The sequence below is a fragment of the Mesocricetus auratus genome, unplaced genomic scaffold, assembly GCF_017639785.1.
Source record: "Mesocricetus auratus isolate SY011 unplaced genomic scaffold, BCM_Maur_2.0 Super-Scaffold_100024, whole genome shotgun sequence".
Lineage (NCBI taxonomy): Eukaryota > Metazoa > Chordata > Mammalia > Rodentia > Cricetidae > Mesocricetus > Mesocricetus auratus.
In genome coordinates, this window is record NW_024429205.1 from 6,387,965 (window position 1) to 6,415,961 (window position 27,997).

The following is a 27,997-nucleotide window of genomic DNA, read 5'->3' on the forward strand; positions in this document are numbered from 1 at the left end:
AAAATTCAGGCCAGGAAGTAAGTGGATGGAGGGAAGGGGTGGCAATCGGTGATTACCGCCTTTCTCTGGGGAGACACAGGAGCTGGCTGGTGCCTCTCCCTCAGAGCACACTCACTATGAAGCCGAGAAATTGTGCAGATGGAAGCTAGGTATATAAACACTCCTGCGCTTTGGTAAAAAAAGTGTAAGTTTGACTTCCTTAGAATGAAATTTCTATAAAAACAGTCTAATTCCCATGTCTGGCCCATATACAAAGTCTAGGGCCCCAACACCATACAAAAAAATTTATTACATAAAGCTAAGCATTTCATTTTAATGCTGGGGCATGATGCCATGGAGTCAGGTGGTCTGGAGTGAAGGTTCCCTGGACAGCTCTGGCTTTCAAAGTTGCCGCCTTGCTGTGTCCATCAAGACCAATAACCAAGGAGAGGCGAGCCTCACTTGGGCTTTACCCGTGATGGGCAGGTGAGCCTACTGAAGCAGGTCCCAGCTCCGCCAGCCTGCGCTGGGCACACTGAGCTTCTCAAGTCTCTAGGACACCCTAGCTATCACTGTCTGGGAGCAATGGGGTGAGCCAGCTCACAGGACCAGAAGTGCCCCGCAGGAGGAGGCGGGAGAGCAGAGCGGTCCCGCCCACAATGGCCCCGCCCCCCTCGCGGAACATCCACATCCGGATACCGCTCGGTGCTGGCCACCATGGCGCTGTGCGAGCGGGCGGCCAGCGGGAGCTCTCTGCTGTGGCCTCGGGTGTTGCTCTTCGGGGACTCCATCACGCAGGTACCCCCTTCGGTTGTGTCTGTGCGTGTGCCGGGCGAGCCTGGCGCGGTTCCCCTAGTGCTCCGAGGGCCGTGCACCTTCGCGGGCTGGTGTGGAAGTCCGAACCAAGTCCGCGTCTTTTCAGGGAGTCTTTGGATGACCCGGTGCACGTCGGGGTTGCACCGGGACTTTAGATGGCCCGGTGCGCGTCGGGGTTGCACAGGGGGCTTAAATGGCCCAGTGCACGGGGAGGGGGGGAGGCGCTTTGAGGATTCGCAGCCTCTCCGAGTTCGCTTCCTGCAGCCTCCTGCGGGTTCCTCGCCGAAGACACTTTGAACTTTGAACCGATTAGTTCACCCCTACCAAGTGATTTTGAAAACAAAATACATCCAACAGTACGAAAAAGTAATCCTGTCAGGTCTGAGACCGTTTTAACTCCCAATTAAGGCAGTTCCTCACGATTCCTTCCCTCGGGAAGACAGAAAAACCGCTTTTTCGTGGTTTTCTAATACTCAGGCATGGTTTTCCCTAATAATTGGCAATATTATTTGTAGGTTTTTGTAGGTGGCCGTGGGCCGGAGGACTGCCCTGACTGTTGGGGAATTGACTTCCTTGGTTTTCAGCTGTGGAGAAGCGAGATAATGTGATGTCATCTAACTCGACATAGCTGAGTTTCTCCTGTGCATTAACAGGTGTCTCTAATGTTAACACAGTAAAACGTAGATGACTGTCTCGGGTCCACTGGACAAAGAAAACAACATTTCCAGACAGCTACCAAGTGAAGCCACAGTGACCCCCCCAGATGCCTTCCCAAGCAAGGGAGGCAAGGAGCCCAGGGGCGACACGACTAGCCTGCATCCAGAGGGCCTCCCAACCGCCCCATTGTGTCCGGCTGCATGAATAGTAACAGGCTTTTCTCTTCAGTTCTCTTTCCAGCCCGGTGGATGGGGTGCAATGCTTGCTGACCGACTTGTCAGGTGAGAACAATTCCCAGCTCTTACTTAGCTGTTTCCTAATGGGAAGAGTGAAGACACAAACAGTGCGGTTTTGTCTCTTGGCCTTTTCCCTTCTCCGTTAAAGGATTGCAAGGCAGGTACTTGGGTGCAGCAAAATTGAGTTTGCCACCTTGTGAAATCAGGTGGCACTTGGGTTGGCTGGAGTGCCTACCTATAATCTTCCAGACCACTGAGTTTCTGCCTTTAGCATTCTGTACTTGCCCAGATTAACATCCATCAGAAAGTCCATTTTAGATACATACTTAGCCACCACAAACATGTGCAGAATTAGAATTGCCCTTTGTATGGAATCTGCACCTCACTGAGGGATATGGGAGGCTGGGCAGGCTCTAACCACCACAAAGATGCCACTCTTTGCTCTAACCCCTGTGTTTTAACCTTTTTTTCCCCCCAGAAAATGTGATGTTCTGAATCGTGGATTTTCAGGTTACAATACCAGATGGGCCAAGATTATCCTCCCAAGATTAATTAGTAAAGGCAGCAGCACGGAAAACCCAGTGGCGGTTACAGTTTTCTTCGGTGCCAATGACGCCACACTCAAAGGTAAGGGGCATTTCTAGACAACTTCCTTTTTCCTGGACCCAAGCAGACCCATGTTTATACGTGTCTCCCAGCCGAGTTTTCCAGAGAACACTGCGTTCCTGGAGCCTGCCTGCGTGGGTTTCTTTGGGCTCTGATGTGGTTAGGTTTGGCTCAGGTACTCCAGGCTTTTTCCACGTGGCTGCCTTGTTGGCCCACCTCAAGTTATTTGTCGTTTGTCCCTGCACTCCAATGTCTTCAGCTACTGCAATTGGTAGCAGAGGGCTTGCCTCTGGGACATGCTGTCTCTGGCAAGAAGGGAACCTTTGTTAGAGACAACCTCTCCTGTAGCCCAGGCTGGCCTCACACACACTAGGTAGCCAAGGCTAGTTGATCCTTCTTCTCTACCTCTCAAGTGCTGGCATGATAGGGCTTGCCCCCCTGGCCCGTTACTGGGTTTGGTTTTTGTTTTGTTTTGTTTGCTGTTGGTTTGCACTGACTCTGCAGAGAGCGCCTTGTGCTTGTGCTGGCCTGACTGGAAGCAAGCGGTCTGGTGCGTGTCTTACAGAGTTAATTGTTTCCTCAGCTCTCCTAAGAGGCAGAACTGCTGTTCCCCTCACTCCTGGTGAGGACACACTCTTCAGAGGTTGGGCATTTTTCTGAGGTTAAGTGACTAGCCAGTGACAGGCAGGGTTGGAGCTGTGGCAGGCTTATGTCACAGCCTACAGATCCAGCCCGGTGGTGAGGGGCAGAGAGAGAAGACCAGCATGCTCTAAAGGCCCTGAGTCCTGAGCTGTGACCTGGCATAGGTAACTGGCTTTAAGAGGAGTCTTTTCTTTGTGTCTTCTGGTCTATTCCATGCTTGTGGTCTCAGTGCTGGGGGCTGAGACAGAAAGATGTCTACAAGATCCAGGCCATCCTGAATAAGAGGAGGAAGATCATGTCTCAGAACAGATAGGTCTGCCAGTGGCGCACGCCTTTAATCCTCGCACTCGGGAGGCAGAGGCAGGAGGATCTCTGTGAGTTCTTTTGAGGCCAGGATAGGATCCAAAGCTAACCCTGTCTTTTTATATATTTATCTATTATGTATAGTGTTCTGCCTATATATTATGTATACAGTGTTCTGCCTATATATTATGTATACAGTGTTCTGCCTATAATGTATACAGTGTTCTGCCTATATATTATGTATACAGTGTTCTGCCTACACGCCAGGAGAGGGCACCAGATCTCATTATGGATGGTTGTGAGCCACCATGTGGTTGCTGGGAATCGAACTCAGAACCTCTGGAAGAGCAGCCAGTGCTCTTAACCTCTGAGCCATCTCTCCGGCCCAAAATCCCATTAAAAGGAAGGAAGGAGGGAGGGAGGGGGGGGAGACAGGGAGGGAGGCAGGGAGGCAGGGAGGGAGGGAGGGAGTCTATACTCCACCTTATGTGTTGTTTCTGACTGTGGTGTGCATGTCTTGAGCAGATGAGAACCCCAAGCAGCACGTCCCCTTGGATGAGTACAGTGCGAACCTGAGGGCCATGGTGCAGTACCTGAGGTCTGTGGACATCCCGGAGGATCGAGTTATCCTCATCACCCCACCCCCGCTGGGTGAAGCAGCCTGGGAGAAGGAATGCGTCCTGAAAGGTGAATGCAGCATGCTTGGCCTGTCACAGCAGCATGGGGGTGCTGTGGGCTTCTCTCCAGAGCTGTCAGCCAACTGGAGATCAACTCCTGATGTCCTCCTCGAGACTGTTTCAGACCTAAGGTGGGGCGGGGTCCTGGTGGGCAGGTCAGGAGGGCATCTGTGCCCAGCACATTCTGTAGTTCCTTTCCGCGGTGCACAGGAAGCCCTCTGCCAGCTGCACTAGGGCCAGCAGGTGCTCTGCCCTGGCACGGGGAAGGCGCTGCAGCCGAGCTCTGCACTGACTCCTTTTCCAGCCTCTAGGAGCTGCTCCCGTCTGGCTTCCTTGGGCAGTTGGAGAAGACGTGATGGTAAAATCCTCCCCTTTCATCCCTGTGTGCATTGTCCCTTCAGCATGGCCACTCTCATGCTGGCACGCTTGACTGGAAAAGTGTCCCGTGGTGTCTCAGCCGCCTGGATCCAGAGATGTGACCGGGACACATTAAATGGCTTTCAGCACAGGTCAACACTAGGGAAGTCGTTCTTTTCCTGTCCCCCACCTGCAATTCTGAGGTTCTCCCAGCTCTGGCGCTCAGCCGGGCATGCTTGCCACATACCTGGGTAGTCTGCCTTCCTCCTAGACTAGGTGGGCAGCATGTTCATGGCTTAGTGTGTATTTTGTACTAAAATCCGCACGAATGAGAAAGGACGGCCGTCTAACTAGGAAAGCCTCAGAACGGCTGGGCATGTTGTTTCCAGGCACAGTGTGCAGTAGCTCAGGCAATGACTAGTCTCTATAGACTAGACTTTTCTCACATTGCGGCAGTGTTGTTGGCTGCATGTTAACACTCGGGTGCTCCGAGGCAGTATCTCATGGTCTTGATGTTTCTAGCCATGTCCCTAACACACCTCACTGTGGTCTGCTCTCCAGCTGGTCAGCATCTGCACCCTGACCGTCTTAGAAGCTTCTAGATGCTACAGCTGGCTGCTCCTCCCCGCTCTGCCCTTTGTCCCCCACTGTGCAGAGCAGTGCCTTTGTCGTAGCCCCCAGGCAGGCTGGCATCAGTGGCACTTAGAAACGGTCCAGTCACTGTAGCTCAGTAGGGACCAGCCATAAGTTTGCCAGTGACCCTCTGTTGTCACCAACAGGTTGCAAATTAAATCGCCTGAACTCCATCGTTGGTGAATATGCTAATGCGTGTCTCCAAGTAGCCAGAGACTGTGGGACTGATGTCCTTGACCTGTGGACCCTGATGCAGAAGGACAACCAGGTACTGTGGTTTTCTCAGGCCTTTCGGGGTCATTGGGGTCAGAGGTAAAGCAAGGGATGTGCAGCTCTCCTGGGAGCTTTCTTCAGACAGGCATGGTGGTGCGTGCCTGAAATCCCAGAATGTGGGAGGTGAGGGCAGGAGGGTCAGCTCAAGACCAACCCTAGCCACTAGCATGGAAGCCAGCCTGGCTACATAAAACCGTGTCTCAAAAGACATAAATGTCGGCCATGCTTTTCACCAAAAAGAGCATAAAGACTGGGCAGGCGAGAGGCCTGGAGGACAGCCAGAACCTCAGCTAAAGGTCCCCGTAGAACACCATCGATGGCCAAGTTCGTGTATGTAAAAGCAGGGCAGAGTTCAGATAAAACAGTGACATAGCTTCTCTAACAACATCCACAGCTTGAGACGTCATTCTAGTTGAATTATTTTGTCTTAAAGCCTGAAGACAAATACGTATGGAAAAAGCCTGCTGTTGAGAAGTGCAGCTAGCCACTCAGGAGGGCAGCGGGATGACCGTGCTGTCACACACGCACTGACAGGACACAGCCATGCACATGCAGTTTTTTTGACAGCATTATCCACACCAGGCCAAAGCTAGAACCGAGTCACCCGTCTTTCTGTAGGCGACTGAGTAAACCCGAATCTAGAGGCCTGGGTAGCAAAGAGGCCAAGTCTGATGCCCAAAACATGAATAAGGCTGATAGGAAAGGAGGACTCTAAAGTCACGTGACATGCATGGTTCCAGCTATAGGACGTCCAGTCAAGGCTGTGGTGACAGGTTAGTGAGGACAGGGACAACAGCAGGTTCCACATTGTTTCTGTCCTGCAGCACGTAAGAGGCACAGTCAGACTCATCTGTTTTAGCCCCCTTTCCGTGAGAGGGTCTCATGAACTTGTAGCTGAGGGTGGCCTTGAATTTCTGAACTTCGCACCTCTGCCCCTGGAAATGGGGTGTTGGGGTTACCGGTGTGCACTGCCACTTTCTAGGGTGCCGGAGACCGGGCAGTACTAAGCAGGCACGCAGCTGCGTTCCATCCCGGGACCGAATTTTTATTCCTTGGTAAAATGCTTGTTCTCTAGGGGCATCTTGGTGATGCCGAGACCCAGGGAGGAGCTGAGGCGTGGGTACTGTATTGTTTGAATTGCTCGTGGACCCACTCCACCCAGCCAGCCTGTTATTCCCAGCTGTTTGGCTTTTTTCATGTAGACAAAAGATAGAAAAACTCAGCCCACAGTCCTCAAACCACATGCTAACTTCCCCTTCCCCAGTTCTCAATCCATCACTCCTCCAGCGGCCTGGGAGGGTCTGACAATGCCAGCTGACCTGCAGAACATTGCAGAAGTTCAGCCTGGACAGGTGCTGGAAGTTGGAGACCATTAGTCAGTTCCAGGACGCCCAATGGCTGCAGACTTCATCACAGACCAAGAGACTCAGCTTAAGGCAAGATTTAAGATTTGTGAGAGAAGTGTCCCGTTTGTCTTTGGAGGCTCTCAGAGCCCCAGGACTCCCGTCGCCTCGGCATCCTTCACGGAGCTTTGTTCCCAGAGCGGAAGGGCCACCATAGCCTCAGTGCTTATCACCTGAGTTTTATTACAAATCTACTCGAGGGCCAGCAGGATGGCTCAGCTGGTAAAGGCACTTAATGCCAAGCCTGATGGCCTGAGTTTGATCCCAACACCTACAAGTTGTCCTTTGGCCTCCTAGTGCCTCCTTAGCATGTGAGCACCCCTTCTCCAGGCCCCCCCAAAATAAGGATCCCGTGGAGATGGCCCGAGAGTACTACAGGGCGCCTTCCACCACTGCCTGGTTTACTCACCAGTCTTTCCCGTCTAGGAATAAGGGCATCTTCCTTACCCATCACTAACCCAGAACCATACAGCTAGCTGGGAGCGGCCACTAGAACTGCAATTCTGTCTCTAACAGTCTCCATAGGGATCAGGGGAATGAAGATTCCTCCAGGCTAGAATGGGCCTCCAAGTGAATCCTGGGTTTAGAGGGAGGAGTGACAGGAGACTGGAGACTGGAGTCTGCACAGCTTCCTGTTCTAGTCCAGGCAGTCCGTTGTTATCACCCCAACCTGCCCACATCCCAGGACCCTGTGCTCTGTAATGTTAGTGGGACCCAGAGACGACGGGTCAGTTAGACACAGGGGCAGCAAGGGTCTTGTACACAGAAGCACTCTGAGGCCACTGTGGTCTGTCCCAGTCACTATTCTGGTGCACAAACACAAGGGCAGCCCCAAGGAAGGCACGTGACAGACATCACTCCTTCTCTGCAGGACTTCTCACCCTACTTATCAGATGGCCTGCACTTATCACCAAAGGGGAATGAGTTTCTGTTCTTAAACCTCTGGCCACTACTGGACAAGAAGGTTTCCTCTCTGCCGTGGCTGCTTCCTTACTGGAACGATGTGGAGGAAGCAAAGCCTGAGCTGAGTCTGCTGGGAGACGGAGACCATTAGTCAGCTGAAGCCTTCCCAAGGAGTGGTTCCTGCAGTACGTGCGTCACCTCCAGCTGTAATTCACAAGCAGTCTGAGAGTCACTGTTCATGTACATAACTCAGCAAGTTGAGTAAACATTTTTCAAGATTACCTTCTATTCGTGACTTTTTTATGTTCATTGGTGTTTTGCCTGCATGTGTGTCTGTGTGAGGATGCCAGATCCCCTGAACTGGAGCTACAGTTGTGAGCTGCCGTGTGGGTGCTGGGAATTGAACCTGGATCCTCTGGAAGAGCAGCCAGTGCTCTTAACTGCTGAGTCATCTCTCCTGCTCCCTGTTCATGACTCTTGATCAAAAACCCCACTAACATTTGCCAATGTTAATAACGTATTTTTCAGGGAAATGTTATTCTTGACTCATTTTGTTTGGATGTTCAGTATTTATTGACTGAAACAGTTAGCAATGCCCCAGCTATAGAATATACCCTGAGCAGCTTGTTGTCCTGTACATGGCAAAAAAAAAAAAAAAAAAAAAAAAAAAAAAGACAATTTTGGTTTGTTTAAAAAGTCAACTTTATAAAAATGCTTTTCTTATGTTTTGCCAAGAACTTTGATTCATACATACACCCACACACCCCACTCACCTTATAGCAAATCCTCAAAATATAAGGCTATCATGGTAGTTAAAAGAGCGAATACCACAAGGTCCATGTTCAAGTATTAGTGTAACAGATGTCCTCGGAGAGACAAGGCACAGGTTTGGTTAGCTGTCCTCAGTTTACAAGTTATCTTGGTTAAAATGTGTTGGCTGGTTGAGCACATTTCAACTCTTAGGAGAACAAATGCTTTTGTAACTAAACTTTATAGAAATCAGAATTCAGGCTAATGGTTTTTGTCCTCCGCACAGTAAGTATGCAGCGTCCAGCCTCCTGAAGCACTAAAGCCAGAGGTCATTGTGTCTTGCTGGGTCTGAAGATCAGTTCTTCCAGGGCTGGGCCCAGGCAGAGAGTGGCAGCGCACCCAGCCTGTTGAGAACTGGTTCTGGTAAGAGCCCCTTGCTCAAGCTCCCAACAGCAGAAATCCTGTTCTTCCTGGCAGGGTTGTGGGGACACTGAAATTCCTCCCAGCACCTAGCTTTTTAAATTATGTGTCTGCCCATGCTTATCTCTGCACCACAGGCATGCCTGGTGTCGCAGAGGTCAGAAGGCCACCATGTGGGTGCTGGGGATGGAACCGGGCGCTGCTGGGCCAACCCTCCAGCCCAAAATCGTTGTTCCTTTTTTTTAAAGGCAGAGAAACTGCCCAGTGAATGGGGCCTGACAATTAGTAGGGCATCTCTTAAGTTTACATGGCTGTTACTGCACACCTTACCTGAAGCTAAGAGTCTTCATCCTGGACAAGACCTTTCTTAGTCAATATGGCCCTAAGTATAGACAGAACTTTCCATCTGCAAAGTTCCAGTGCCAAGACAGGCCACATTTGGAGACAGTGTACATACAGCTGAAGGCAACACAATGATGAAAAGTCTACTCCAGTTATCCTCAGTATTAACTGCCAAGTGCGTCACTGGTGAGGGGACCACGACAGTGGACTGTCCCCAAGCACTAGATCCAGCCTTGTTTTCTGCTTTTGCACCACAGGTCAAAAGAGATTTTAGATTATAAAAGAGAAAACCCAAAACCTGAAATAAGCCACATTTACCTCATCCCTTCAAGGGGCCTACACCTACACAGGTTGTCGTAGGAAGGTCACGTCACATGACCAGCATCCTATAAGTTGCTTCCATGTTCCTCCGGTCGCCACCATGTTTGGTTTCAGCTAGAGCATCCGCACGTGCATGTCCTGAGCAGGACGAGACCAGCACTAGCACTCTGTCTCCTTGCTGTCGACGCGGCTCTGACGCTGCAGCTTGAAGGAGGCCGCCTTTTCACTCCTGGTGACAGGGTGGTCTGTGAGATCCTCAAAAGACTTGGCAGCTGCGCTGCTGTTGGGGAAGGGGTCCTTCTCAAAGCCGTCGTCGCCCACATGCGAGTCTGTGCTGGGGTCTTCCTGGATGGTGTCCATCCTCTGGTGGTCCAGTTTTGGAGCCGCAGACACTGGTGGCATCATGGAGGCCGGCTGCAGGGGCTGCAGACGACCTGGAGTCTGGGGTGCAGGAAAAGGCTTGATAATGCGAACAGATGCCGAATCCATGCTGCTCAGCATCTCAATGTTCTGGAAAGGTGTGGGGAAATGAATCAGAGGTCATTACTCTGTAACCATACCCCACAGTAGGCCCGGGCCATGCTCATGCTAGGCGAGGCTCTAACAGCGAGTGGGAGCTCCAGTGATGACACCTGTGTCACCAAGATCCGAGACAGCAGAGCTCAGTGCTGAGAGGCTGAGTCAGCACCTGGGCTGTGGGGAAATCAGGGTTCCTCTCTAGCTTCCCATCCAAGGGACTAAGTCAGGCCACTTCCTCAGGACATTCACACCCAACCAGATTCTTGTGACTTCCCCTAGCCCAGGAGGGAAGAGCTTTGCTGAGGCCTGCTTTTTTGTTTGTTTGTTTTTTCGAGACAGAGTTTCTCTGTAGCTTTGGAGCCTGTCCTGGAACTTACTCTGTAGACCAGGCTGTCCTCGAACTCACAAAGATCTGCCTGCCTCTGCCTCCCGAGAGCTGGGATTAAAGCCATGAGCCACTCTTTTGTCTTCTGTGTATACTTACACTGTGGTGAAATAGAGACAGGGATTCATACTGTTTGTCCAGTTTCTTATCCTAGAAAGAACAGCAAGTAAAAAATGTCACTAAAACTAAAGGAGCCACACCCTCAAGCAGCCTGAGTGAGCTGAGACATGACTGCAGAGCGGCAGCAGGTCTGGAATCCTTGGAGCAGCTCTGTGTGCCACCCCTCCATCACCACCAAAAAGAAACCCAAGGAACAGGCTCACTAGCTGAGAACACAAGCAGGCCAGGCTATACCCACATGCTCCCAGGCAAGACATGCTGCTCTATACCAACAGTGGCCTGGATACAGAGAGAGGAGGAGGTGCTTTAAGTCCTGTCTGTCAAAGATGCCTTACACCGTGGGCAGGAGAAGGAGAAGCAGGTTTGTATGCAACACGGTCAGCCCCATCCACAATGCTTGTGCACTGGGGCGGTTGGCAAAGGTTATGTGACTGTTTGAGGCCGCCCCCGGTCCTGACTTCACTACCCCAACCCATAGCCTTTCACAGAACTGAGTCTTGATCCCCACATTGTATCTCTGCAGGAGGCTAAATGCCAACTGACAAGGGAAAGGCCCACTAAGAATTGGGCCACAACTTGATGCCTGGTGCCATGAATGCATGCTGTGGCTGGAAAGAAGCCACCACTCAGCGGCTTTGCGCTGAGATCAAGGTCAGCTTCATGGTTCGCATACACGCCTTTCAGTGTACACAGTCTGCTCAACTTCACAGCAGAAACACTTGGGAGGGATGGTGCTGCTGTCCTGAGACGATCTTCTACCAAAGCCTCACTCCATCACTACGATGGCAGTGCAGCTCTGCCTCAGTACAAGTGTCCCAGCGTCTTCCCACCGTGTCCACACTGGGAGAAGCCAGCAGGCACTGTGAGAGCTTCAGACAAGCCTCACCCTGCATCTGTAAGGCACCCACGCCCTACTTATGTAAGGTCAATGTTTTAAAACTCAAAATGTACAAAGAACTAGGAATTTTAAAGACAAAGTCTAATTTAACATGTAACCACTATACATGATAATGTCATTATCTACACAGTACATGGGGAATACCTGAAGTGTTGGCATTTGCTAACAAGTACTCATATTAACTTTACAAGTCACAGGCCCCAGGCAAGTCCAGCTAAATGTTCCTCTGTGTTTAAAGTATTAAAAAAAAAGAAAGCAAACTATTCCCCTGTGGAGGTAGGAAGACCACTCTGAGGAGTCAGTCTCTGTCCACCACGCAGGTCCTGGGGAAAGAACGTGGGTGTGGCAGCAGGTGTCTACCTACTGTTGTGTCGCAATCTAATGGGGTCACTATGGATCTGAGGATAACTTTAAGCTCCTGGTCCTCCTGCCTCTACCTCCTGAGTGCATGAGCACTGTACCTAGTGCTGTGGAGGAACATAGCCCCTGGGCAAGCTAGGGAAGCCTTCTCCTAACTGAGCTAAGTACCCAGCTCCCATTCTGTTCCAAGATCATCAGGCAGGCTTCAAGGTAAGCCGTCTTAGAACACTTACATGATAGCACTGTAACACTGTAAAATGTTTGATCACTAAAACTTTGGTGACTTACCACACAGTGGACAAGAATGCTGAATGGAATCCAGAATATCAAGGAGAAAACCAGGACGGACCCTACGATGTTGTCTGCCAAAAACTTCCCTGTGAATAATTCCAAACAGTGAATGTCTCAGCCATGCATCCTAAGTCTACTCCAAACCACTCTTGAGTATCATGCCAGACTGCTCAGCAGTGAGGAAACTAGAGTGTTACCATATTTCCTGTGTTTTTGGTGCCAACAGACCAAGTATAGCACGGTTAAGAATATTTTTATGACCTGAAGGTTAGTGGTTTTTTTTTTTTTTTTTTTTTTTGGTTTTTCAAGACAGGGTTTCTCTGTGGCTTTGGAGGCTGTCCTGGAACTAGCTCTTGTATACCAGGCTGTCCTGGAACTCACGAAGGTTAGTGTTTTTACAGCAAAATGCTAGCGGTCTTTGCAGTCTGTAAACCCTGAGACCCACTGGTAAAGAACTACATCAACAGGGTCAAGAGACTGAACTACGGTCAGCTGGAAAATGTCCCTCTAAAACTAAGATACACAAGAATGGCCCTGCAATGAGTTTGTTTTGTCCTAGCCAACGAAGTGTCTTTTAAGTTTTTTAATGGTGGGTGGGTGGGCAGTTTTTCAGGACAGGGTTTCTCTGTGTGCCTTGGCTGTCCTAGAACTCACTTTGTAGACCAGGCTGATCTCAAACTCAGATATCCACCTGCCTCTGCCTCCTGAGTGCTGGGATTAAAGGCCTGACTTCACACCTTTATTTTTAGTATTTTGAGACAGGGTTTCTCAGTGTGGCTTTGGAGGCTGTCCTGGAACTAGCTCTTATAGACCAGGCTGGTCTCAAACTCAGATTCCCTTGCCTCTGCCTCCCGAGAGTCGGGAGTAAAGGCGTGCGCCGCCACCACCCTGCTTTCAAACCTTTATTTCTATAAATCTGCCAGCATATATGTCTTTCTGTGTACCATGTGAATTCGGTGCCCTGAGAGGCCAGAAAAGGATGTTGGATTCTCTAGGACTAGAATTACAGGTAATCATGGGTGCTGGGAACTGAACCCAGGTCCTCTGGAAGAATGACCAGTGTTGTTAACCCTGAGCCATCTCTCCAATTCCTAACAGTTATTTCATAACAAATGTGGTGAACAGTTTAGTCTTCTGTTGCAGGATCATAGCACAAATTCTGAAACCACACCCAAGTCACCATGGAAATGAGCTGAGATCTTGGTGAATAATCAGGAAATAATTCACTTGCCAAAAGTGTTGATGCTCAATTGGTCAATGAAATCCCAAAATCGCTCAATCACATCCTGTACTCGTTTTTCACATTTGCCCTGTAGGGAGAAAACAATACGTTTAGACCTAATGAAGCCTCCGGAAAACAATGGACATGTAAACAACTTCACTTAGGCCCATCTTGAACACAGGATGGTAATTTCAGTATGAAAGGAGGTCCTGTCATTAGCATTAAAAAATATCTGGTGCACTGATGGGAGTGAGGGTGTTTACAGGGGTATCCTGTCTATTTTTTCTGATGGCTAAGAATACAAGAGTGTGTTGCCACACCCAGCCTAAAAGTCTAGTTTTAGAATAACCAGGGTAAGGCTCAAGAGAACTGTCATCCTGGAGGAACCAGTCAGAATGACAGTGATTATATGCAGTGGACAGGAAAGACTTTGTATTGTCTAACTTTATTTTGCCGCCAGAGGTAATCCAAACGCAAATGCTACCTTTTGTCTCTGTGACCAGTACTCGCTTTCATTGACTAGGCACGGACAGGGATGGTTAAGGCAGGAGTGGGCAGGTGTTCTAGGGTCACTGAAGTTCAAAACTGAGCTCAGAGACAGAAGACCTGGGGAGGAAGCTTGATTTTCATTGTTGTTGCTTGAGACCAGATCTCAGCAGTAACCCTGGCAGGCCTGGAACTCAATGGAAAGCAGTCTAGGGTGGGGCTGTGTGGTAGAGATGGCTGGTTTCAGACAGAGCCCTGATTTCCTGGCTTGGACAATGGACACAGACAACAAAACTGCTCAAACTGCAATTCTGAGGGAGGCGGAGTAGGAAATACTGAGTCCGCTTAAGCTGCCCGAGTCAGACCCTGTGCTTCTCTACTCCACAAGAGAGACTCCCAAAGTTACAGGAACAGTGGGACATAATACTTACATTCATGTCACAAAACCCTACTGTACAGGGCTTCCCTTTCCTCAAAAATAAGTTCTTTTGCTCTGCATCGACGTAGGGTAAACACGGGCCGGAATGGTTCCTGCAGCACACCTTGCATGAGTTGTCAGTGTCTGTAAGAAAATCCCGGCTGACACAGGCATCCATAACAGGCTTCCATGACTCCTAGTTAGTCTCTGACCTCACTCCCAGATGGAATAAGCTGATACCACCCAGGGTTGAGGGTTTCAGTCACAGTGCCTACCTGTAAGGTGGATGTGATGGCTTGGGTTTCAAATCCAGCACCCATGAAAAAAAAATAGGGCCAAGTCGGGCGTTGGTGGCGCACGCCTTTAATCCCAGCACTTGGGAGGCAGAGGCAGGCAGATCTCTGTAAGTTCGAGGCCAGCCTGGTCTACCAAGCGAGTTCCAGGACAGCCTCCAAAACAAAAAACCAAAAAAAAAAAAAAAAGGGTGGGGGGGGCAAACTTCATATTCATTTAACAGTTTCTGAATTCATAATTCCTCAGCTCTTTAAAACAATTAGCTGGGTATGGTGGTGGCGCAGGCCTTTAATCCCAACACTTGGGGATCAGAAGCAGGCAGATTTCTAACTACAAGACCAGCCTGGTTTAACAGCCAAACTGTATTCTCTGTCCAAACCTGCATAATGTTCTTGCAGATGTGTCCCTCTGACCCAGCGTTCCTAGCATCCTGTCAGTTTCCATCTCTGACTTCTCAGTGTAAAGCCTATCCTACCCTGGGCCAATGCAGCTGTGACAGAACTGTCCACCTGTGGTATAGAGCTGAGTAACTGCCTGAACCCAAGAGCAGCTGTGACAGACATCACCTGGGGTAAACGTCAACAGTCAGTACCCAGTGAGCCATGCAGACACTCAGAATGAAGTTTACCTACCACAGTCTGAATTTGCTCTTGGGGGAATTTAAGTTTATCTTCAGGAAAAAGCCAAGGAGAACACAAAGCAAGCAGGGGCTCACTGTGACTGTGTCTTTCCAAGGCACTGCAAGTCTGCTGTCCTTTGCACAATCATTTCCTGGCAGCTGTACTGTCTTTGAAGTACTGTGCATGTGCGCTAGGCAGGTGCTCTGCTGCTGAATCTGCTGCTGTTACAGTGACCCGCCAGGAGGAACCATTCACTCCAGTGTATGGATGCGTTCCCAGCCTCATGATTTAATGCTGATGTCTCCATATGGAACAGAGAACTGCCATCAATTCACCAGCTCTACAGTGGAGTGGGAATTTGGAGTCCCGCCAGGCCCTGGATGTCCTTAAGTCTCCCTTCAGACCTAGTGGTTCCAAAAATAAGAGCATGGGAACCCAAGGAAAACTAAGAGGCTAGCATTAAAAAGGTTGCTTTCCCAAGCTGCCCCAACAGGACAACAGGATGGCAGACCTTGAAACCATCAAAAGTTTCCCCCAGAGGGCAAAGTAGATAAAGGCACTGACTGCCAACTTAAAAGCCTGAGTTTGATTCCTGACACATACATGGTACAAGGTGAGAACTAAACCCTCAAATGATCCTTGGACTATGCATGCACAGGGAAGACACATGCATACATTCAATTCTGAAAATCCCACCTATAGAACTTAGATCCTGGAAATGGCTTTGGTTAAGTTCAAGGCGTTTCCTCCATTAGTGCCATGGGAACAGACTATTTCTACCTTTGTGCTTTATATGGCATGTGAGGTAAATGAGGACAGGCCTCCCTCTCCCAATCTACCCTGAAGCCTGCCTGTCTGCCTGCCACAGGTCTGAAATGGAGCAGGGAGACGGGATCTGAACACAGGGGTCTCTGTCTGCAGACACCAGCGTGCCTTGCTGCTTTCCTCATCCCTTGTTTGGTCTCCCCGCTTTGATGAGCAGCACAGAGCAACAGACAAAACCAGATGTCCTCCAGTGACAGGACTCAGACCACTCACCGGCGCACGCACACGACTCCAGCTCCTGCTCTCTCTTGCAGAAGGGGATGCACTTCCCAGCCTTGCACTTGCCGAGGTCCAAGCACACAGTGTCATCTTCAGCATCTCCTGGTGGGGGGCACTCGCTGCTATTCCCTGGAGGTAAACACCAATTAAAACTCAGTCCAGGCCAACAGTCCCCAGGGCATAACAACTGCTACGTACTAGCAAACAGCAAGGGCTCAGGGCTGCATTCACCCCAAGGAAACCTGACCCCGATTTTCAAATACATGTTCACACGTCACAGGACACCTGGAGAAGCAATACAAACACATACCTGTGCAGTAAGACACGCCTTTGCAAGTAGCATTAATAGCCTCCTGGCACTTCTTCTGGGCCGTCTCAAACTGACAATTTTTACAGCAAGGACTGTTCCTATCACTACAGAAAAGTAGATAAACACCATCAGTGCCAATGACAGCCCAACATCAAATGCTATGGCTCCGTTAGTGATCTCAACACTGGAGCAAGAGCCCAGGGCCAAGTCACTATTAAAGCCTGACTCCTCTGGAGCTATCCTTACTGTGTGTATCCCTTCCGAATGTGGAAAAGGGCAACATCAATGCCACACTTCAGCAAGAAACAGTAGACACAGCAATCACCTTTTTGGTATTCTTTTGATTTCAGTAACTAGGTAAGAAAAAAACAGGGATGCACCTGTGGCTATGAAACAATGTGGCCAGAGTCCCTTCCCACTCCCTACAAGTTAAAAGGCGCAGTGTACAGACGAATAATTCACCAAACACTGATCCAGCAGGCACTGGAAAATGTTAAGTACCTTCGAATTTAGAATCTGCTCAGTATCATCAAATAGCACTCCACGTTATTCTGTTATACAGATACACAGTAACAATTACAGATACACAGTAACAATTACAGATACACAGTAACAATTACCATCTTGGATTGTTCCAATACTTTACTACTAAAGGACATAGCCATGAGTAGTCTTGTTGAATCAACTTTTTGTTTTAAAAAGTTTGTTTTGTTTTTCCAGGTAGGGTCTCACCATGTAACCTTGGCTGGCCTGGAGCTCACTATGTAGACCAGGCTGGATTCAAACACACAGAGCTCTGCCTCCCTCTGCCTTTCAAGTACTGAGATTACAGGCGTGCCCCACCATGCCTAGCTTTAAAAAGATTCTTAAGCTCCAATGAGATAGCTAGTAAAGACAGTTGCTACCAAGCCTAATCTTAAAAAAATTAATTTTAAGTACTAGGAGGTAGATCTCTGTAAGTTCCATGTGAGCCTGGTCAGTTTACATAGAGTTCAAGGTCAGCCAGAGCTACATAATAAAACCCTGTCTCAAAATATTAATAAAACACAAAAGGGAATGCTGTATCAGTGGCCATGCATGCAAGGTCAGCATCGCTTTGTGTTGTTTTTAAACAGGTCTAAATATTTTCCATAAAGTACTGTGCTTACACACACATGCTCTTACAAACACTTTTACTTCAAGTGCCTGCATTGCGATGCCCTGCTATCTGGACCTCATCACCAGCACTGCACATGCACTGCGATCCCCGTTATCTGGACACCCGCTCCCCACAGTCTGGGGACACTCTCACCTGCACTGCACACCTGGCTTCAGAGTGCAGTCACTATTGCAGCAGGTGTCGTTGTTCAGGTACATGATGCCTGGGTCACACTCTTCTCCTTCATCCACCCTGGAGTTGCCGCACACCTTGTTGCTGCGCTCCTGGAAGCACTCCTGAGCCTTACTTTCTATGGTCTTGTAGATGGACTGTTTACTACAGTTTGAAAACATCTTAAGAGAAAAAGGGGGCATAAGAGGTGAAAAGAACAAGATGAAACTCATTCCCAAGTCGGTTTTGTGCTTCTCTACAAATACTGTGAAGCCACCACTGAGTAACTATGTCAAGAGGTCACCTGCAAACACCACAGTAAGAAACTACTGCAGTAGAGTAATGCAGAAAAGCCCAATGACTGGATGTTGATTTATTTAGTGAGTTACTGAAAACACTGCTTGCACTGCCTATTTGCCAAGCATGACTTCACTTGCTCCTGGAACAGAATGACCCGGAGAAATCGCTGAAACAATGGGCCACTGCCGATTGTCACCTACGCCTCTGTAAAATCTTGCTTTCTTCTCCAGCCCATCTTGTGGTTTTAGAGCAGTGGTTCTCAATCTGAGAATTGAGACCCATTTGGGGTTCCATATCAAATATCCTACATATCAGATATTTACATTAAGATTCGTAACCGTAGCAAAATTAGTTATGACATAGCAATGCAAATACTTTGATGGTTGGGGTCACCACAGCATGAGGGAGTATACTAGAGGCTCATGGCACTAGGAAGTTTGAGAACAATGTGCTGGAAGTTAAAACGAATACAAACTGGACCCAGCACAGAAGCTTGGCTGTACTGGCTTTGGTCCACATCTCTTCACTCTCATTGGTGTCGGAGTGCATAGTCCAGAAAGACAGATGCAACACTGTTTCCCTTTATTCAATACAAAACAGCTAGGGCTTTTGTTTTATTTTTTTGTTTTAACACAAGGGTCTCGATTGTGTGGCTCAGACTATCCTGGAACTCCCTATAGACCAGTCTAGTCTTGAACTCAGATTCACCTTCCTCGGTCTCTCTCTAGTGCTGGGGTTAAAAAGAATGCCCCACCATGCCCCACAGGTCAAAATGGTCAGTGACCTCAGACAAGGACCTAACCCACTACAGCCAGCAAGAAGATCTCTTCATTCGCTGTTACACTCTCAAGCAATGGGTCTCTAGAGCCTAGACAGTGATGAGCACACAGTCTGTCACTGGCTTTCTGACCACCGTCTCTAAATGCCAGTCTTCTGTCTGTCTGCACCTTTATCTACAGCCTCACTTTCTTTCAGGGACCTTCCGGAGGGGAGCACTGCCCTCAGCACCCTTCTTTCCAGTGATGTCCGTGTGCACTGCTCATGTAGTGCCTCAGGGAAGCTACTCACTGGCCCATCTGCTAGCAAACGGCTGTTTAACCAGGGGAAACGAAAGAACCACCTCATTTCTGTCCTATAGCCCTCCCCACCTTGTTAAAAATGTTTATCAAGAAACCCATGAACCAGGCATGGTGGCATACACCTTTAATCGTAGCACTCAGGACACAAGAGGCAGGGACCTCTGTGAGTTCAAGCCTGCTCTATACAGCTCGTGCCAGAACTACATAGAAAGATCCTCACAACAGTGAGTGAGTGAGTGAGTGAGTGAGTGAGTGAGTGAGTGAGTGAGTGAGTGAGTGAATTCATGTCAGGCCAAGGAAATGGCTATGCCTCTTCAGGTAAAAGTAGCCTCTGCCAAATCCGATGACCTGAGTTCAACTCCCAGGTAAAAGGAAAGGACCAACCCCTAAAAACTGTCCTCTGAGCTCCACACATGAGCCATGGCCCACAAATGACCCCCATTAATAAATAAATGTAAAAATTATTTGAAAAAAGCTATAACATAGAAGATGAATGCACAGTGTTTTTTTTATAAGGGCGGCACTTGTTGGGAAAACTAAACTGTCAAGGAGAACGTGTGTACTAAACGTGATGGGCGCGGGACAAAACCAACTGTTTCGCTGACAGCTCTACCCACACTCCACTCCCGCTAGCAAGTTCTCATAGGCCACGTAGGGCCCGTGGGGAATTCCTCGGAGGAGGAAGTAGCATCATGTGCTTTTCTTTGCAGCAGAGTGCACAAAGTCAAAGGCCCCCAAGGCCTGGCAGCTCCCTCATAACCAGAGCGGTCCAATGCAGAAGCCACTAGCTTTGTGACGGCTTAGGAGTCTCTCCTCATTGGATGTTTTATACGTCATACTGCAGGTGTCCAAACGTGTACTAATGGACAAAACAGTTTTATGAGTGCTCATGTCCCCTCACCAGCTTCCACGTGACTTCACAGGGTTTCTGTCTTTATCACTTGACTTTAAGAGCCATTAAGACACATTTAATCCCTAGTATAGCAAGAGGAAGGAAGAGAGGAAGAGAGGAAGGGGAATAGGGAGGGAGAGTGGTAATATCAAACCGGGAAGTACAGCTACATTAAAACGAGTAACAAATTGCAAATGAAATCGTCAGGTCATTTTTAAGGCTGAACCAAACGCCCTCAAAAGTAGGACCCTGACAAAAGTCACTACTGTATCTGCCACAATGAACCCACATTTACATGTGACTAACCTTGACAAAACCATCCAAATGATACCAAATTCCATCTCTAGGAAGAACATCAAGGAATGGCTATTTTAGCAAGCCCCCTTCTTCCTGGTAACACCACATACTTTACCAACACCCCTTCTCCCCCACCACTAAAAAACGATCAACACGCACATACCTTATTGTTCTCGTGGTCACCACTCACGGCTATGGGATACATAACGTACTTCCCTCCCTGGTCCTCATTTGGGGCACATTCTGCTAGGCCATCAGGATCATGTTCTGCTCCAAAATTGTGTCCCAATTCATGAGTTGTAACCAGGTCAGCTTCCTTAAAAACCAGACAAAGAAACTATGTGACCATCAGCTGCTTTTGCCAGTTGGGCCCGTGCCACATTATCAGACCAAGTGGAAGTGGAATGACTCCCATAAGAGGTCCACACCCACGCACACTCATCATACAGTCTTCACATCTGTATGTGTGTGCAGAGCGAGAACCACGGAGAGGAAGAGAGGGAGAGGGGGGAGGGAGGGAGAGGGGGAGGGAGGGAGGGAGGGAGGGAGGGAGGGAGGGAGGGAGGGAGAGAGAGAGAGAGAGAGAGAGAGAGAGAGAGAGAGAGAGAGAGGGAGAGAGAGAGAGGGAGAGAGAGAGAGAGAGAGAGAGAGAGAGAGAGAGAGAGAGAGAGAGAGAGAGAGAGAGAGAGAGAGAGAGAGAGAGAGAGAGAGAGAGAGAGAGAGAGAGAGAGAGAGAGAGAGAGAGAGAGAGAGAGAGAGAGAGAGACCATGAGCGCATAAAATACATGTGTGATCGGGGCTATTTTGCATAGTATTTTTACCTAAGCCATCTTCCTGGCCCCATATAAATGTTATGGGGTGTTGGGGAAGTCCTGTTATTTGCCTGTGTATTTGTCAATAAAGTACTGTCTGGCCAATAGAAAACCTAGATAGGAGGGGCTAGGAATCCAGGAGGATTCTAGGTAGGAGAAACACAGGAGAGTCAACATGTAACGCCATGGGGGTAGGAAGCCTGGAACTATTCTCCGGTAAGCAACATACTTAGATTAACAATTAGGGGGTAATTACTTAAGTCAGAGCTACCTAGTAAGAAACAAGCAAGGCCAACAGCTTCATAATGAATCTAGCCTCCTGTGTGTTTATTTGGGACTGAAGCGGCTCTGGAACCAGGCTGGCGGAACGGCTCCTTCTCAAGGAAAAAGCTTCTCTTAACAATGGGGGAGGATGGCTCAGTGGTTATGAGTGCTTATTGCACTTGCACAGTTCAGTTCCAACCACCTGTAATTCTAGGTCCTAGGATCAACTATGCAGGCTCCTACACGCACACACACACATACACACACACACACACACAAATACAATAAATTCATTAGTAAAAAACAAAAATAAGGCAGATGAAACCTGAGAAACCACACCCAAAGCTTACTGCCACAAGCATAGAGAGGGAGAGAGGGAGAGAGGGAGAGGGGGCAAAGGAAGGCTGGAAGCCGAAGGTTCCCCCAATTACGCACAGGATTTCTTTTCCCATCTTTCGACAACAGTGGAGGTCTCCTCTCTATCTACACTCAGCCTTGAAGAAGGCAGCCCTCTCCCACCACCATGTGGAGTCAGGGATCCAACTCAAGTTGTCAAGCGTGGCCACAAGTGCCTTTGCCATCTCAACTGTCCTGATGCTGGTCACATTTCTTGGAAATTGAAAACAGTGAACAGAATGATTCAGTATAAAAAAGAACACTACACTCACTTCAGGAATAAGGAGGACATGACCTTCCAAGGACAAAAGGCAACAGCTGACAGATGTCAACAAAATGTTTTAAGTTGATAAAAAAGTACATGAATTTTTTAAAAGGTGAAACACTACAAACATACATTAAAAAGCTATACAGAAAGGTGCTACGGAACAAAAAGACTACTATAACAAAAAAAAAAAAAATTGGGCAGCACCAGTGAAAAATTCAAAGGTGCTGAAGGAGAAAGTTAAAAGCACCATGTAGGAAACAAGTAAATAAATGGAAAATAGGAGAAAGCACTAAGAAGAAACAAATAATTTACTCTACAAAATGGACAAGATAAGATACCTGGGCCCACCTACAGTCCCAGCTAATCAGGAGGCTGAGGCACAGGGGAGCTACACTGGCCCAGAAGATTGAGGCCACTTGGGTAACACACACAGTGGAGGACAAAAGTTACCAAAATGACACACGAATACTTTCAAACCAGGCTTGTTGATACATGCCTGCAATCCCAGCATTTGGGAGGCGGATGCAGGAGAATCTCAAACTCAAGTGAGACTCTGTTTCACCAAATACAAACACACCAAGCAAAAAGGAAACATTTTGCACAAAGAAAAGCATCTAGATTGAAGGGCATACCTGCCCCACAAAGGAGAAAAAAAGAAAATGTTATACCAATTTTAAAAAAATATATTTATATTAGTTATGTGTATGCAGTCTCTGTGTGGGTATGTAAAAGGAGTACAGTGCTTGAGGAGACCAGAGTAGGCTACCAATACCTACTCTCCAAGTACACACACACACACACACACACACACACGCACGCACGCACGCACGCACGCACGCACGCACGCACGCACGCACGCACAATTTTTTGAGATAGGGTCTCTTTCAATATAGTCCTGGCTATCCTAGAATTCATAATGCAGACCAGGCTGACTCAAGATCTATTTGCCTCTGCCTCCTAAGTGCCCAGAATAAAGATGTCCACCACCATGCCTTGCTCTCTCTTATCTTTACTCTAATTCTGCTCTGGGCAGCAACATATTCAGTTAAAATAGCTACCTTCCTGCCCTGGTGCTATGGGCATCCATATGTGCAGGGAGGCATAATCAGAAACTGTTGGATGAGGCTTACGGTGTAAGGACAACCTATGGTAGCTCTGGTCTCTTTCTCCTTGTGCCTATGAGGCTGCAGTGTGAAAGCAGGGGCTGGTGCTCAGAAAGGCAATCTAAAGGAAAGCCAGGGAGACCCAGACTGAGAGCATCTCTGAATGTACAAGTGTAACCTGGGCAGGCTACCTCGGGTAAGTAACTCAGAAAAATAAGCCCATTTAGACCACTACTGTTTACTTTATTTTCCACTATTTGTAGCAAAGCATATCTGAACAGATGTATCTACACAGAAACAAGGGAATTTTGTTTTGTATTTTGAGACAGGTCTCAAGTACCCCAAGCTGGCCCTAAACTTAATTAGTATGGACAATCTTAGTTGAGGACAATCTTGAAATGTTGATCCTCCTGCCTCTTCCCTCCAATTCTGGGGTTACAGGCATGCATCGCTATCCCTGGTTTTATATATGGTGAGTGCTGGGCAAGCACTCGCACTCTACTAACTGAGCTACATCTCCAGACCCCAACACAAGACACAAAACTCTTAGGGAAGGAAAGGTCACAAACAGAGGCTAAGGACGCATGCTCCTTTTAGCAGCACATGAATGCCAGTAGACAATAGAACAATGCAGGACACACCCAGCCACAATATAAACCAAGTATGGATTACTGGTTTTTTTTAAGATACCAGGATAAATATGTAACTGAGATTCTAATGCAATGGACTCCCAACCTATCCTGTTTAAAAACAAAAAACAAAAACAGAGTTGGCTCAGTGGTTAACAGCACTTGCTGCTCTTCCAGAAGCTACAAGTTCAATTCCTAGCACTGCTATCAGATGGTTCTCAAATACCTCCAGTGGTTCTAACACCCTCTTCTAGTATCTGTAAGAGGAACCCATGCTGTACACACACACACCTGCGCATGGGTACGTACACATTTGCGCACATGCACACACACACACACACACACACACACACGCAAATGTAACATTTTGTAATAAAATTCTTTTTAAAAAATTAAAGCAACATACCTTTGTAAGGATGGTTTTACCATAATTTTTTGTACTAGTCAGACCACTATTCAAATAGATATTTTTCTTCCCACCTGGGCTGTAGTAAGCTAAAGGAAAAAGGAAACAGACAAAAAATGTCTCTTAAACACAGAACTGAAACATAACTCATCAGTCTTCTCTTTCGACTCTCTCAGGGTCATGACAGCACAAATGAGACTTTACCTTTTGGGCAAACCCCTCCATGACTGTTTGCTCTGGGAGAACCCACGTAAGCTAAGCCAAGAGTTCCCATATCAAAATCCTGGTATGTGAAAAGATGAGCCAGGCAGACTTTAGACGCTTCTTCAGCTATGTCAAAGCTAAATTGCTTTAAAGAGAGAATACAGTATTCTTAATTAGACTGCCATTATGCCAGAGTCAGGGTGCACATTACAGAACAGCTGTGGCTCTGCATGAGCACCTACAAGTCCCCGCACCCAACAGGCTTGCTTTGCCTGGGTCACACCATACAGCAGATAGGAAGCACAGGTCATGGGGTGTAGGCAGCAAGCACTCAGGCAGCTTTTCATCCACTCTGAATTCACGGTTCCTCCCCAGAGACCTAGTCAGATCGGAGCAGCCCAGTCCCAGAGCCTGCATCCCCACGCTACACCAGGTCAAAGTATCTCAAGAGCTTAACACATTGTGGAGGGATTATTTTATTTTTAATTATTTGGGCTGGGAAAGATTTTTGTTTGAACTTTATAAATTATAACTATAAAAAATTATTTTAAAAATCTACAAATGTAAGTTTATGGAAAAGCAGACATACTTAGTCATATGGTACTAAACCAAAGATTAAAAGTCATTTTAAAGGACACTGCAGATTAATTCCCCAACCTCTACCCTGCTCCACACCCCATGGCCTTACTTCAGTCTCTTATTTTTCTACCCTAACAATCTAAACACTTGAAGTTTAAACAAAAATCATAACTTTTAGAAATGTTTAATGCCAGCCCTTGAGAGGCAGAGGCACAGTCCTTTGGCAACAGAGTGACTGAGGACTGAGGCTCCAGGACTTCTCTGGGGGCTGAGGGTAAAAAAAAGGAAGGTAAATATGTTTGGGCACACAGGAAGCAGTGTGGTGGGTCAGCTGTCTCAACAATCAGGTAGTCTGACTGCTCAGCCTTACCACTATGACTAGCTCAAGACATCTATACCTGATGAGTGGGCCTAACTGTGTTCACCACAAGCTCATATATTGATGTTCTAGTCCTGACCAACTCGGAACACAGCTGTATTTGGAGACAGAGCCTTTACAGAAGGAAGGGAGGTCCAGTGAGGACATATTCACAGGCCCTAATTAGATGACAGGTCTCCTTACAAAGTGACTTTGGAGGAAGATCTGTTCAGTTGTTGCTTTGCAACGCTGGGAACTAATCCAGGGCCACAAGAATGCTAGCCATACGGGAACTGCATTTCCAGCATTACTCACATATGTTTTCATGAGGAGATAAGAACACAGACATACACAGAGGGAGACATCAATATGCTCCATCATGAAGAGAGGTCTAAGCAGAAACCAAACCTGTCGATACCTCTAGTTTGTACTGCTGCTTTCCAGAACTAGGAGAAAATAAATGCCAGTGGCTTAGGCCTCCCAGGCACTCTGCTAGCAGGAGTGGAGCTGAATCACATTTGCTGAGACTTATCCCAAAAGCAGTAATATGAGCACCTTTGATCCCAGCACTCGGGAGGCAGATGCAGTGGATCTCTGAGTTGCAGACCAGCCTGGTCTACAGAGCGAGTTCTAGGTCAGCCAGGGCTACACAGAGAAACCCTGTCTGAGAAAAACAAAAGAAAACAAAAAGATACTGTCTCAATCTCCCTCAAGGTGGCTGGCAGATCAATTTACATAAACCAGTAGTATACAGACACAGCACATAATGGGTCATAATCTGGGGGGGAAATGATACAAGCCTTTAATTCCATTCAAGATTGAAACTTCATTTTGGTCTTGTGGGGTACATAAGCAAAAAATCCATATTAGCCCACTCTCTGAACCAATACACTGAGACCACGAGATTCAAAAACAACCACACAAATGTTCCAAGCTGTTAAATTTGTAGCATTCGTTACAGCAGCATACATCCAGTATAGAAAGGCAATTTATAATAAAGAAGTGATACGCACAGCCAGACGCTGGAGTTATGCTGCAGTACACGAAGATAAGAATGCACACAGGGTGCTAACACTTTTCAAACTTATTACCAGAATGAAGATAAAATGTTTAAATGTCTACAGATCTCAAGTTATGCTTGTACTGGTCAATACATATTCACAGCGTCTTTGTTAAATACTGTCCTACAAGACTTGTGGGCAAGTTTCAGAGTCAGGAGGCACAAAGCAGTGAAAGCCTACACACTGACCATTCACGTTATTTTCCAGAGAGGAACCACTCTGCTGAATTAGATGCTCAAAGACGCTACGGTTTCTACCACACTCCTTCACTAGTACAGACGCAGCCACCCACTAGAAGCTGAAAACTGTGCAGAGGGAGCATGACCTACCTCTAGCAACAACTTCACATCCCAAGCATCTTTTTCTTCGTCTGGGTAACTTTTTGCCATATTGAAGTGTTTTTCACCAGGCTTTACCTCTTGTGGCGACTTGAGAATTCGAATCTATACTTAAGAGAGAACATACTTAGAACAATTCCAAAGCATCCTAAGACTTTTACTTCATTATTTCATCACTGCAAAACAAGAGCACTTTGCCAGGCATTATGGTGCACACCTTTAGTCCCAGGACTTCAAAGGCAATGGCAGACAGATCTCTGAGCTAGCCCAGTATACATAGTGTGTTCCAAGACAGCCAGCGCTGTTTGGAGAGACCCTTTCTCAAAAAAACCAAAACCAAAACCAAACCTGCCGATACCTCAGCAGCTAAGTGCCCTTGTTCTTACTCAGGGCACGTAAAATTTGATCCCCAGTACCCACATGCAAGTTCACAACCTTCCATATCTTTAAATAAAAAAGTTTTCATTAAAAAAAAAAATCAGCATCTATGTGACTCAGAATAGGGTAATCTGGGTTACATAGCCAAAGCCTAGCTCAAAATCTAAACACAAAACCATACACATGCACTCACATACATACACACATATACTCTAGTGCGCACACACAAACAACTCATCTACTCCTATTAAAAAATGTCTTATAACCCTTAATTCTTTAGCTCAAATATTCAAGGTCGAAAACAAACTGAAGTTTATGGTGTAGAAAAAACAAGTCAAAGAATTATGTATAAAGTTATAAATACTAAAATTTCACATATATTTGAAAAAAGTGAGAACTAAGCCTACATGAACCTAAGATATTTATTACAGTTATAGTCAATAACTCAAAAATGAAGGATTGGGATCCTTCTGTACATCACTTCTGTACCGTAAGTGTAGCAGAGAGCTCCTCTTTGCATGTTTCAGAGAAATTCCTATTAAACCCACTAAGAAGAAAGGAAAGGTTCTGATCAGAGACTTGCGGACAAGGATGGAAGCCGTGCTGGGCTCAGCCGTCTCTGGCCTCCCTTCTGTCTACACCGACCTTCCTAGGGAAGGTCAAGGTCAGTTCTGATAAGAATCAACGGGAAGACATGGCTACACACCTAAATTACATCCTCCAGCTCACCTAGAATGGATTAAAGAAGTTGGCATTTCTGTTTCCTATATTGCTATTATTCCTCAATTGTTTCCAGGTTCCTAAGGCAAAAAGGAATAATTTACTAATCTCTAAAATCCTGCTTAGTTTTTTTATAGCTCTTTTTGTAAGTTTTCTTATAGTTTTTATAGCTAAACATACTATACCGATTTTAATACCAATAAGTCTACTTTACATTATCAATAGGGAATTCTTTTTTTTTTTCAATAGGGAATTCTATCCAACATGATGTAAAATAAAAAGCCAAAGAGGGCCAAGAGTACACAGTATATTGCCAGTG

The 27,997-nt window shown here is 47.3% G+C and overlaps 2 protein-coding genes across 6 annotated transcripts in view; one reads left to right on the forward strand and one right to left on the reverse strand.

Moving 5' to 3' along the window:
• The first annotated feature begins 627 nt into the window (after positions 1-627).
• On the forward strand, positions 628-7,766 carry Iah1 (isoamyl acetate hydrolyzing esterase 1 (putative)). 2 transcript variants are annotated; one of them, XM_013121946.3, is made up of 7 exons: positions 628-777; positions 1,681-1,733; positions 2,167-2,315; positions 3,765-3,926; positions 4,221-4,274; positions 5,053-5,174; positions 7,454-7,766. In XM_013121946.3, the coding sequence occupies exons 1-7, from the start codon at positions 697-699 to the stop codon at positions 7,634-7,636; spliced, it is 804 nt and encodes a 267-aa protein (XP_012977400.1). In that variant the 5' UTR covers positions 628-696; the 3' UTR covers positions 7,637-7,766. The 2 variants fall into 2 exon arrangements, with proteins under 2 accessions (XP_012977400.1, XP_005082067.1); XM_005082010.4 differs by lacking the exon at positions 4,221-4,274.
• Positions 7,767-8,169: 403 nt separating this feature from the next.
• The window catches only part of Adam17 (ADAM metallopeptidase domain 17), a 43,820-nt gene continuing 23,992 nt past the window's right edge, over positions 8,170-27,997 (reverse strand). For 3 of the 4 annotated variants that reach the window (XM_005082009.4, XM_040731007.1, XM_013121969.3), the window contains 12 exons: positions 26,572-26,685; positions 24,245-24,389; positions 24,041-24,129; positions 20,326-20,478; positions 17,577-17,776; positions 16,286-16,389; positions 15,970-16,104; positions 14,031-14,161; positions 13,123-13,201; positions 11,889-11,977; positions 10,322-10,372; positions 8,170-9,828 (listed from right to left, as the gene is read on the reverse strand). In XM_005082009.4, coding sequence (XP_005082066.1) covers positions 9,478-9,828; positions 10,322-10,372; positions 11,889-11,977; positions 13,123-13,201; positions 14,031-14,161; positions 15,970-16,104; positions 16,286-16,389; positions 17,577-17,776; positions 20,326-20,478; positions 24,041-24,129; positions 24,245-24,389; positions 26,572-26,685 — 1,641 coding nt within the window. In that variant the 3' untranslated portion in view covers positions 8,170-9,477. Of the gene's footprint in view, positions 9,829-10,321; positions 10,373-11,888; positions 11,978-13,122; positions 13,202-14,030; positions 14,162-15,969; positions 16,105-16,285; positions 16,390-17,576; positions 17,777-20,325; positions 20,479-24,040; positions 24,130-24,244; positions 24,390-26,571; positions 26,691-27,997 lie in introns of all 4 variants that reach the window. The other variant, XM_040731008.1, reaches the window with a different exon arrangement.

What these genes read in the sequence shown, in the direction of transcription:
- Iah1 (XM_013121946.3), top strand. Translation starts at nt 697, where the DNA reads ATGGCGCTGTGCGAGCGGGCGGCCAGCGGGAGCTCTCTGCTGTGGCCT. An exon ending in CTTGCTGACCGACTTGTCAG is followed by an intron (nt 1,734 to 2,166) that starts GTGAGAACAATT and finishes TTTTCCCCCCAG; the next exon opens with AAAATGTGATGTTCTGAATC. An exon ending in GAAGGAATGCGTCCTGAAAG is followed by an intron (nt 3,927 to 4,220) that starts GTGAATGCAGCA and finishes CTCCTTTTCCAG; the next exon opens with CCTCTAGGAGCTGCTCCCGT.